The sequence below is a fragment of the Misgurnus anguillicaudatus genome, chromosome 22, assembly GCF_027580225.2.
Source record: "Misgurnus anguillicaudatus chromosome 22, ASM2758022v2, whole genome shotgun sequence".
Classification (NCBI taxonomy): domain Eukaryota; kingdom Metazoa; phylum Chordata; class Actinopteri; order Cypriniformes; family Cobitidae; genus Misgurnus; species Misgurnus anguillicaudatus.
The window spans coordinates 19,441,360-19,453,548 of NC_073358.2; the positions used below are offsets into that span (position 1 = coordinate 19,441,360).

General features: G+C 48.0%; 1 protein-coding gene and 1 long non-coding RNA gene across 2 annotated transcripts in view; one reads left to right on the forward strand and one right to left on the reverse strand.

Annotated features, from left to right (window-relative positions):
* LOC129440685 (uncharacterized) overlaps positions 1 to 12,189 on the forward strand; it is a 102,144-nt gene that overhangs the window by 64,083 nt on the left and 25,872 nt on the right. The gene's annotated exons all lie outside the window — the stretch shown is intronic.
* On the reverse strand, positions 2,568 to 4,207 carry LOC141358920 (uncharacterized). Its single transcript, XM_073860878.1, has 2 exons — positions 3,327 to 4,207; positions 2,568 to 3,269 (listed from the first exon to the last, which is right to left on the reverse strand). Exons 1-2 carry the CDS (start codon positions 4,113 to 4,115, stop codon positions 3,078 to 3,080), a joined length of 981 nt encoding a protein of 326 aa, XP_073716979.1. The 5' UTR covers positions 4,116 to 4,207; the 3' UTR covers positions 2,568 to 3,077.

A 12,189-nucleotide genomic window follows, 5' to 3' on the forward strand; every position in this document is an offset into this window, starting at 1 on the left:
AAAAAGTCTCTTCCACAGGAAGTTGGTCATTTTTAATTTTCTCTTTAATTTGAGTGCAAATTTTTCCATTTCTGGGCTTCTTACTTTAACGAACTCCTCTTAGAAATTTTATCAGATCATCATCATATTTGGTCTGTGTCATCTCTGGAGCTCCTTCAGCAGGTAAGTTGTCCGGCTCTCCTGGAGCCTCTGGGGCTACGTCGTTCGCTGGACCCACCACGACAGGTAAGTTCTCAGGCTCCCTTGGGGCCACTCGGGCCGGTCCCTCCACCGGGCCTCTTGGAAAGATAACCCACCCTTCATACCAGGGGGCAGCAGTCTCTGGCTCCTTAGGAGCCACCTCTGTGACTAGCGGGGGATAGTTTGGACAGGGGCAGATCATGTTCCGATGGACCACCCGATCTGGTCCGGGCTTCCCTTCTGGCCGGATCGTATAGACCGGCTGTCCCGGTCTCTGCTGCAACTGCACAATATATGGCCTCGCCTCCCACCGATCACTCAACTTGCCTCCACCTAGCCGCCGATTATCCCGGACTAGTACCCTCTCCCCAGGAAGCAAGGGGGCGTCCCGTGCCGTTCTGTCGTATAACCTCTTGTTCTTGTCCATCGCCACCTGGATCTTCTTATTGACCTGTTCGTATGCGAAGTGGAGACGGTGGTGGTGTCGTCCTACCCACTCGGTCACATTCCCTTCTTGCTCTCCTCCCGGTGTTCCCAATAGGAGATCTGTGGGCAGGCCAATATGTCTACCGAACATTAAATACGTGGGGGCATACCCCGTCATGCTGTGAATGCTATTGTTATAGGCCTGTAATAAGTTCGGTAAGGCACTCACCCAGTCGTCCTGGCGTCTCTGATCCAGCGTTCCCAACAGGTTCAACAACGTCTGGTTAAACCGCTCACATCCCCCATTCCCTTGGGGATGGTACGAGGTCGTGTGGGTCTTCACACACCCATATAGCTGGCACAGTTCCCGAATTATACGGGACTCGAAATTTGGGCCCTGGTCTGAGTGCAAAAACTCAGGGCACCCAAATGGCTGGAAGACCGCCCTCCACAGTGCTGTGGCCGTAGTGCTTGCGGTCTGGTCGAGGGTGGGGATGGCCCAGGCGTACTTGGTGAACAAATCCGTCACGACCAAGATGTTCTGGTATCGGTCCTTCGGACGACTCAGGGTCAGATAATCCATTGCTACGATATGGAGAGGGGCTTTTGCGTGGATGGGTACCATCGGTGCTCGTGGTTCCTGTCGAGATTTAAACAGAGTACATCGGGGACATGCTTTAATGAACGTACTCACCGAATCCTCCATCCCTGGCCAATAAAAGTGTCGGCGTAGTAATGACGTGGTACGCTCCTGCCCTTGATGCCCCATCTGGTCGTGGTAGGCCTCCAGGAGTGTCCGGACTAGACTGGTCGGTACCACGATCTGCCTGACCTCTTCATCAGTCCCTGGATCCCGGATAGTCCTGCACAACACACCTTCTCTCAACGTTAATCTCTCCCACTGTCCCAGTATTTTGCGACCCACCTCTGTCTGGGCTTGTCTCGGCGGGGGTCGGTCGCCGAGCCTGCTGAAGCCACTCGCCCAGATTCCGCAGCTCCTGATCCTCCTGCTGCCTAGCCTTCCAACGCTGGGGGTCCCATCCCCAGCTCACGGGCGCTGCCTCCTGTTGACTCCCAGGCGCCTCCACTACTCCAATCATCAGTCCTTCCTCTCCATGTCCTTCCTCGAGTGGGGCCGGGCTCTTCGAGTCTTCCCTTGCTGGCAACCGGGACAGGGCATCTGCGTTGGTGTGCTCCCGCCCCGGACGGTACTGCAGCTGGTAGTCGTAATTGGCGAGCTGGGCCACCCATCGCTGCTCCACTGCTCCCAACCGGGCCGTCTGCAAATGTACCAGAGGGTTATTGTCAGTGATCACGGTTACCTTGGCTCCCCAGAGATAATCCTTAAATTTCTCGCTCAGGGCCCACTTTAACGCCAGCAGTTCGAGCTTGAAAGAACTGTAGTTCGCGTCGTTTCTTTCAGCAGGATGGAGGCTCCGGCTGGCATAGGCGATCACCCGTTCCACTCCATCTTGTTTCTGTGCAAGCACCGCTCCCAGGCCCAGGTTGCTGGCATCTGTATAGAGTAGGAAAGGTTGGGAGAAGTCAGCATACGCTAGAATCGGGGCTTGTAAACGTTCTTGTTTCAAGACCCTAAAGGCTGTCTCACACTCTGGGGTCCACTCCACCGTGGGGGATCCCCGTCCCCGTGGTCGCCCTGTCCCGACCAGCAGCTGGTTCAAGGGTCTGGCGATCTTAGAGAAACCTTTTATGAATCGTCGGTAGTAACCCACAAAGCCTAGAAAGGATCTCACTTGCCTTACAGTCCTGGGGGCCTCCCAGTCCCGAACTGCCGATACCTTCCCGGGATCAACGGCCACACCAGCTGCACTCACCACGTGTCCCAAGAACTGCACCTTACGGCGCAGCAGGTGGCACTTCTCCGGTTGTAACTTCAGCCCGTACCTCCCCATCTCTCAGAACACCTTTTCCAGGTGTTGCAGGTGAGTCTTGAAGTCTGGGGAATACACAATCACATCATCAAGGTATACCAGCACGGATTCCATTAACTGACCTCCCAAACATCGTTGCATCAGTCTCTGGAAGGTGGCGGGAGCGTTGCAAAGACCGAAGGGCATCCGGTCCCATTCAAAAAGACCAAAGGGCGTGGTAAAGGCGGTCTTTTCTCGATCCCGTTCCTCCACCGGTACCTGCCAGTACCCGCTGGCCAAATCTAAGGTGGAATACCATGCAGACTTGGTCAGACTTGTCAGCGAGTCCTCAATACGAGGCAGGGGAAACGCATCTTTCTTGGTCAGGTTGTTCAGCTTCCTATAGTCCACACAGAACCTCCAGGCCCCTGTCTTCTTCTGGACGAGCACTATAGGTGCCGCCCATGGGCTGCTACTTTCCCGCACAATCCCCTGCTCCAGCATACCTTGTAAGAGGGTCCTCACTTCGGTGTATAAGGTGGGGGGTATTGGTCGATACCGCTCCCGACTCGGTGCAGCTTCTCCCGTAGGGATACTGTGTCATATTACCGTCGTACAACCATAGTCTTCATCATGGGTGGAAAACACGTGTTGCCATCTCTCCAGTAGCTTCTGCAGCTCCTCTACTTGTTCCTGCTCCAGGTCCTCTCCTCGTAAGGAGTCCCCTGTCAAATGGGCCGGTACCTTGTTCTCCCTCGTCCTAGACGCTCCTCCTGCTTGCGTTAGTGCTACCTCAACTACTGCGGGGTGCACCCGCCGGAAACTCACATCTGCTTGCGTTAGTGCTACCTCAACTACTGCGGGGTGCACCCGCCGGAAACTCACATCTTCCTTATCCCGCACCTGATGGCCCTCGACCGACGTCACCGTCACCAGCCGCTGGTGCTTGTGTAAGTGTACTGGGTAGGGGTTTTCATTACAGACCTTTACCGGCACTCGGCCCCGTCGCACTACCGTCAGTCCTCGGGCCACTCTCACCTGTGTGCAATCTTCGTGAGGTTCGACCAACACCCAGCTCTCGGGGCCTTGACGCTGTTGGGGCACCCTGGCCCACACTATGGCTTCACTTTCTGCTGGCACTGATAATGCAAATCGACATGTTACTCGACCGACTTCTTCCCGGCCATCTCGGCTCTTAGCCAGCTGCACTCGCCTGCAGTCGGCCACTACTCGTTCCCAGCCTGGCCGTTCGGCCCTCGGTATTGTCTGAACGGGCCTAGCCCGAAATAGCTCCTCCCAGCACTCCGAGAGAACATTCATACCTAGGAGGGCTCGATGACGGCCGAGGCAGTGGTCCTGTACGATGATGACCCCCTTCTGCGGGACTCGTACTCCATACAATTCAAAGTCTGTAAGTCGATAGCCGATGTAGGGGATCTCCAAGCCGTTCGCCCCCTTCAAGGTCAGCCAGGGCGCTTCAGCTTTGTGTGCGGGGTAGGCTCCAAATAATTCATGGGACAGGCTTTCTGAGAACAAGGTGACCTGGGAACCAGTGTCGACGAGACAGCGCACCGTGGTGCCACATACCTGGGCCTCCACTGTTGGGCTAAGCCCGATCATCCCGTCCTTGGGTTCCATTCTTCTATGGGGGTCACTTTGGGGGGCGCCGACCACATGACCCACTGTGGCCGGTCGTCTTAAAAACCCCCCTCGGAGGCTCTTCGTGGTCCGCACTGCCTACTCACGTCCTGCGGTCCCACACCGATTGCAAATGGGCCTCCCTTGCTCGTCCCACTCGAACCTGGGCCGACTAGCCTGCCAGGGCCGCCTCATCCCATCTCGGCCTCGATCGGGGTACGTCCGTTCTCGGGGGGCGGGCCCTCCTTCTTTCCTTCCCGGCCCTAGGCGCAGCTCCCCTACCAGGGCCTTCGTTAGTTCAGTCATCTGATCTCGCACATCTTGTAGGAGCTCCATCTTCAATGCTTGTTTCCAATCGGTTACCTCCGAGGTTGCCGCTGGACCATTCACTGCTGCACATACAGGGGCCTCCTTTACTTCCGCTTGGTCGCCTTCCAAGGCCATGGCCTCCTTTTTCAGGTCATCGAACGTGAGCTCAGGATCTCGTCTAAACTGCACTCGGAGGTTTTGACGTAGGGGGCCCTCCCGTAGCCCTAGCAGGAACTGGTCCCTTAACAGGGTCTCCTCGTCTCCTAACCCATGATCTCGTCGTCGCTGTAGGCGTGTATACTGCTCACGCAGCTTCAGGGCGAAGGCTCGAATGGACTGGTGGGGGCCCTGCTTGCAATTAAAGAACTGCGCCCTCAGGACGGCCACAGGGGTAGTATCACCATACTGCTCGGTAAGGAAGTGGAATATGGTCTGGGCGGTGGCTCGAACGGCTTCGGGGGCGGCTTGTACTTCTCGCCGGGCTTCTCCTCCTAGTGAGTTTAATACAAATTGCTGTTGTCGACTGGCACTCAGCCCCTGAAGGCCGGCCAAATACTCGATCTGGGCCCTCCACTCAGTTAAACGAACCTCGGACTCGACCCCATTATACTTCTGCGCCCAGGGGTTTCCCAGGAACACGGGCATGGCACAGGGTGGTGTTTCCGGCCTTTCAGGCACAACACGGAGTGGGGTTTCCGGCCTTTCAGGCACAACACGGGGCGGGGCTTCGGGCAACTCGTCGTCGGCCATTGGAGGGCCTTGGTCGCTCAACTCGAGGTGGAACCCTGCCGACTACGCCAAATCTGTCACCCCGGGGGCGGACCCAACTATGCTAAGGGTCACACCCCTCTCAACTCTTCCACCTCGAGGAGTTTCCCAAGACCACCCCAATGACCAGACAGACGAGTATACTATAATTAAAATAAACTTTATTAAATATTTAAAAGGAAAAGGGGGAAAGGGGAAAGGGCAATTTAAAACTAATGAGTCTTCTCTTTGCCTCCAGGGCCACTTGGAATGAGAACTGGGGACAGGGGCTCCTTTGGGGCTCTGACCCAACAATCCGTGGCGCGCTCCGCTTCTCCTGGAGGCAGAATCAAACAAAAGTCAGACAGAGGTAAAGTACTTCGTTGCCAAACGCTGTTCGTTCACCCAGGACCTTCGGCAGAACAGGTAAGTGATGATTGTACACAGGTCAAGTTCACTCCACAGGTTACGCTACTCACGGTGCTGAGGGCTCTTCGTTCACACAGAACTTCACTTGTACAGGTAGGTAATTGCTATAAGCACAGAACAGTTTTACTTCACAGGTTATGTTACTCACAGCACTGGGGATCTTCGCTCACACAGAGCTTCACTTGCACAGGTAGGTAATTGCTATAAGCACAGAACAGTTTTACTTCACAGGTTACGTTACTCACAGCACTGGGGATCTCCGCTCGCACAGAGCTTCACTTGTACAGGTAGGTAATTGCTATAAGCACAGAACAAGTTTACTTCACAGGTTACGTTACTCACGGCACTGGGGATCTTCGCTCACACAGAGCTTCACTTGCACAGGTAGGTAATTGCTATAAGCACAGAACAGTTTTACTTCACAGGTTATGTTACTCACAGCACTGGGGATCTTCATACACACAGAGCTTCACTGGCACAGGTAGGTAATTGCTATAAGCACAGAACAGGTTTACTTCACAGGTTACGTTACTCACAGCACTGGGGATCTTCGCTCGCACAGAGCTTCACTTGTACAGGTAGGTAATTGCTATAAGCACAGAACAGTTTTACTTCACAGGTTACGTTACTCACAGCACTGGGGATCTTCGCTCGCACAGAGCTTCACTTGTACAGGTAGGTAATTGCTATAAGCACAGAACAGTTTTACTTCACAGGTTATGTTACTCACAGCACTGGGGATCTTTGCTCACACAGAGCTTCACTTGCACAGGTAGGTAATTGCTATAAGCACAGAACAGTTTTACTTCACAGGTTATGTTACTCACGGTGCTGAGGGCTCTTCATGCACACAGAGCTTTACTTGCAAACAGTGGATTTTCGCTACAGTGTTGGTGCACCGTGTTCCTTCGCCCATCCACTCCGGCTGTCCGGGCGTCGTAGGGACTAGTGGGTCCGATGACACGGAGCCGAACGCTTCCCAAACTCCCCCTCCTTCTTCCACGACCGGGGTCACGAGTTGGGGCGAACTTTCGTCGGGGCTCCGCTCACCACGAGCTTCTGTTGGAGAGGTCAGTACACACACCGCTGCAACCCACAGTCCGCACGGTACACTCTTGGTAATACTCACTGGGTTTCACCACTGTCTGCTCTATGGATAAACCCCGGGCACAGGGCTCAATTTTCTCGCTCTCCTTAGGACCCAGGCCACAACGGATGTCGTCGTCTCGCGACTCGTCTGAGGCTAGGCAGTTTGAACGCTACAAGCACAGCATACACACAGCAAGTAAAGCGTAAACACCATCAATCAGTGAAACTCACCCACAGCACTCTTATACAACTTCACGTGTTTTTTAGATCGCCCTTGCCACCTGGCTACGACGACCTTGAGAGGATGGTTGGGCGATAGCTGGACCGCCAATGAGAGTGAGATGTGTGTTATTCACAGGCCCGGCGTGTTGGTTATCACTCCTCTGGCTCACCTGCGCTTCCTTTTTCCCACAGGGCCACTGTTCTACTGGTGAACGGTGCTTCCTACCAAGTGCTTCGTCCGTGCTTCCGGTCAACCCGCGGCTCGCCCAGGCTTTCCTCTCCAGTGGGGCCAGGGACCTCAAAAACACAAAGGAACACACCAAAACAACTCTTCGTACAAGTATTGCACAGATAAGTACCACAGCTGTTACTCACACTTTGTTGTCAACAACTGGTATTAGCTACACTCTTGATGGCTCTGTGTCCGCTCTTTCTCTGATGAAACCCCTCGATATTCCTTCGTCAACTGACTGTCCCTTTCTCTCTCTTCCCCAGGAGCACGATCCAACCAGCGTGGTCCGTCTGCAAAGCAGCAACACAGCGTATACAAAGTACACCACAAGCACCACCGTTTGATGTCTTCAAAGGTCTTTTTATCCACTGACTCTTCTCCTCGTCAGCCTACCAGCAACCGCTGTGTGAATTATTCCCACCTGAACGTGATCAGGCTTAATTTTGGTTTCGGGGAAACCCCGGAAATTTCGGTGTTCTAAGTGAAGCGTCCGGGCGGAACCATCGACGGGCGGAACCCGTCTTCCACACTTTTGGTTCCGCCCTCACAAACCGTCACCTGTGACAATATCTTATGATACAGCATCTGTCCAGTTGGGGCCTGTGCTGTGTAGACTGACACAAATGTGTACAATTTCAAAATGTTCAAAGAATTAAACATCAACAGTGATGAAAAACTTTGTTTCATTTATACTTATTTAGGATAAACATGTCCCCCCACCACCCATAGCTGGATCAGAATAGAATTTTCTTCTTTTGTTTCATATTACCACAAAAAACGAATGGCACTTTAGTTTATAACTTGTCATCTACCAGTGGTAAATTACAAAAATTAACCATAAATGCTGTCTATGTTACTTTCAAAAAGGCTAAAGTAAACATCTGTAAACAATTATTACACAAATTTGTATTACTGCATTGATTTAAGATACTAATAATGCTCTGGGTCCACTAGACCCACAAACACTGTCTCAGTAACAAAAATATGAACACCACACAAGGGTTAAAAAACAATTTGGCGCCTGTTTTTTTCCCCTATAGGAGCCAATGGCTCCTTAGTTGTTTTTTTGTTTGGAGCCCTGTAAACCCACCCCAAACCCCAACCCTAACCATAACCAAACCCTAAAATCAGAGGGACATGATAAGTGAAAAACAATGGTCTAGAAACAGCTAATCCTGATTGTAAGCTTAAACTTAAAACAAACTGTAAATTTATTTCTGAAATCTGATTGGTTGATTGAAATGTTGTCCCAGGGTCAACATAAGGTTGCCCTGAGGACATCAACCACTTGGCAACATCAGGAGAGCCATATTTACTGTATAACCATCTTATATCATTTATATCTACTATATATTATGCCACAACCAAACTGCATATTCCAATTTTAATAAACAGAACTACGTCTAAAACAAACACATTAAATGCTGCTGGAGACTTGCCATTGGCTGTTGTATTTGAATGAATAAATAATGAGGTGAGTCTAAGAAAGGATAAGGGGCTATTTTGGCATGCTTTACTATAAAAAAATTTATTTTAATATGTATTGTGTTATTACATTTATGTAATACTAAATTACATTGTTTCTGATATATATTTTAAAGATGTGTTTATTTAGTTACCGTCATAGAGAACAGTAGTACTTTTCCTGTGAGTTAAATACTACTTAAGAGACCTCCAAATAATAGTGGGCGGGGCCATAATAACTAGTTCTGCCAACAGAAGATGTTTTTTGTTTAAAGAGACATTTGGGGGGGCAGAAGGAAAATCTGGGGGGGGGGCAATGCCAGCCCTGTTTCAGCCTTTATGTTTAAACATATTCACATTTAAAAAGTAATGTTTTCCCGATTTGCCACTGCACACACATAACATGCGCTGATTACACTCATACATTGAAGTCGTTTGTAAAACTAAATGTTAAGCAAACTCTTGTTATGTTCAGATGGGACTTTCTAAAATGCTTAATGTAGTTTAACGAATTTCAAAGATAACATTGTTATACACCTTATTAATACCGCAAAATTTAATGCCATTGCAGTCATGAATCATTATGCAAGCTGTTTTTGTTTTTTTTTTGCTTCGTTATTATACATAGAAATGCCTAATATAACATAGGGAAATGATCGTTTGTAGAGCCCGACCGATATGCATTTTTTGGGGCCGATGCCGATACAGATATTAGGGAGTAAAACCAAAAGCAGACGATGTTGAGGGATGAACAGAAAACACTTTAATATTAACAAAACAAAAAGCCCTCGAGGGGGCAAACAACAGTAAACAGGATATAATTACAAAACACACACTTAACACACACTTGACTAAACACTGGCTTGAACACTAGATGACAAGAGTAATAACAAAACGAACGAGCACAGGACAAGAAACACAAGGGCTTTACCCTAGTGAAAAAATAGTATACTTAAGTACAATTTATTCACATGTACTTTAGTATAACTAAATGTATTTGTTGAACACTATATATTGGTATACTTCAAGTCTGCTAAATTGGAACAACTAATTTTGTACTTAATGCATTTAAGTTGTGTGAAAGTAGTGCTGGGGTCCAACTTAAATTGTTTTAAATATACTTTTTTGTGCTAAAGTGGAACTATTCAAAGTATACTTAAGTACAACTTAAGTATCTACCCTAATTTTGGACAATATACAGAACAGAACATTCAATGTGCACTTGAAATTTATTTTGATAACATTACAATTGCAACTAAATTATATTTTAATTACACTTATGTTATACTTATAATAAACTGAGGCCATACTAGTATTTTACTAATAGTGACATTCAAACACATTTGAAGCATAATAAAATTGTATTGTAATAAAACTTTGAGTGAGATGTAGTATGCTTAAGACATACTTAAAATTGCTTTCAATGACATTGGAAGTACCTTCAACTCAGACTTCTAGTGTATTTTAGGTAATATTAAAATGTGCTTAAAGTGCAATTTAATTGAACTTAAAGTGTCATTAAAATACACTTCATGCAGGCTAGGACTTCTGCTTAATAGTACCTTGAGAGCACTGAAAAAATATTAGTATTTCTTCATAATCTATTTACAGTGATTTATACACCAGGATTGAACATTTGCTTTACACTGACACTTCATACAAACCACTTTGTATACAAATCTTGTGCTTGTCTGGATTTGAACCCGGGTCCCTCCCGTACAGAGGTACTGTCTTTACCAACTGCGCCACCATACAATTGCCGTGAAAACCGAATACCAACATAGTCTCTCCCTTGGCACAACAAGACAACTTGCCTCTCTCTGCCTAGACAGTAAGCACCATGACAAAGACTGGTATATAGGCACAAAAACCAGTATTATTAATAAAGAGCTGCATACTATTACAGTTTTTCTCGATTGCTAAAATACTATAACCAGCCTTTTGAACTAAAATTTCAAAACCATAATGTCATTTTTCAAGAAGCACAATCATTTTGCTGAACAATTACCAAGGTGGAAACACTAAGAGTCAAAATTGAACACACATCAATCAGATCCTTCAATAGATGGATAAAAGGGCCTGAATCAGTTCACTGAGCTTTGGAACAATGGATCCACAGAGAAATTAAGGAATAGGTCGAAGAGTAGGAGGAGAAAGACGAGGAGGGAGAGGATAGGAGGAGGCAGAGGGAAAGAATGAGGATGTGGTGAAGGAGGAGGAAGAGGACATAGTGAAGGAGGAGGAGAAGACATGATGAAGAAATAGGTTGAGAAGGAGGAGGGAGAGGAGGAGCAGAAGATGAGGGAAAGGAGGAAGATGTGGTGAAGGAGGAGGAAGAGGAGGATGACGTGGTGAAAGAGGAGGAAGAGGACATGGTGAAGGAGGAGGAAGAGGAGGAGGACGTGGTGAAAGAGGAGTAGGGAGACAAAAGGCAAGGTGATAAGCAGTCTCAGATGAAATTCGAGCCACTCTAGCTGACCATGTCCTTGTCCATGGTATGACTATGAGGGAGGCTGAGCAATGAGTAAAGCCTAATTTGAGTCACTTCACTGTTGACTCCATCTTCAGAGCCTTCAGGGAGGAAACAGATAGGTGTACTTACAGTAAGACTGCTCTGTACAGTAACTTTAGTGTGCATACACTGTTGGACTATGCTACTGGAATAAAGAAATGCATAAAATTGCCTTCCATACAGATCGACATATCAGTAGGTGAATGCCAGGGGTGGATCATGCAGGAGGATTTTACCCTCACTGTTTGGCTAGGACCAATATAGCCTGTGATGTGGATGAGATTATCTGGCCTGACCCAGAACAAAGACGGGATTGAGGCGGAATACAGTTTTTTCTCAGTTGCTTAAACACATTTCTTGAAACTTTGCCTCATATTCTCAAAACAGTAAACACAATTGCATAACATATCCCCCAATACTCCAAACATCCTATTTTCAGGTCAAAATGGAGCTCTACACTCAAAACCATTCACTTTTACTGAAAAAACTGACTTTTCCCTCAGAAACACACACAAGCTTTCAAAAACACACACACTACAACATAGTATTACACACTGGTGCAATAAATTCAAAACAATATATCCAAAACTGGTAAGTTGCTTGTGGTTCTCCCGCTCAAAAACCTTTGCAAATGACCAAAAAAGACACAATCAATGTATGCATTAGCACATTTATATTCATTCATGTGCTACACAGCACAACTGAAAAACATTTTTTTTTATTCCGCCTTTGTTCTGGGTCAGGCCAGAGAACCTCATCCACATCACAGGCTATATTGGTCCTAGCCAAACAGAAAGGGTAAAATCCTCTTGCATGATCTACCCCTGGCATTCACCTACTGATATGTTGATCTGTATGGAAGGCAATTTGATGCATTTCTTTATTCCACTAGCATAGTCCAACAGTGTATGCACACTAAAGTTACTGTACAGAGCAGTCTTACTGTAAGTACATCTGTTTCCCTCCCTGAAGGCTCTGAAGATGGAGTCAACAGGGAAGGGACTCAAATTAGGCTTTACTCGTTGCTCAGCCTCCCTCATAGTCATACCATGGACAAGAACATGGTCAGC

Bases quoted from the DNA above. Each gene is read 5' to 3' on its own strand.
- LOC141358920 (XM_073860878.1), bottom strand. From the start codon at position 4,115: ATGGAACCCAAGGACGGGATGATCGGGCTTAGCCCAACAGTGGAGGCC. The intron at 3,270-3,326 runs GTAGCACTAACG...GCAGTAGTTGAG, and splicing joins TGCACCCCGCAGTAGTTGAG to GTAGCACTAACGCAAGCAGG.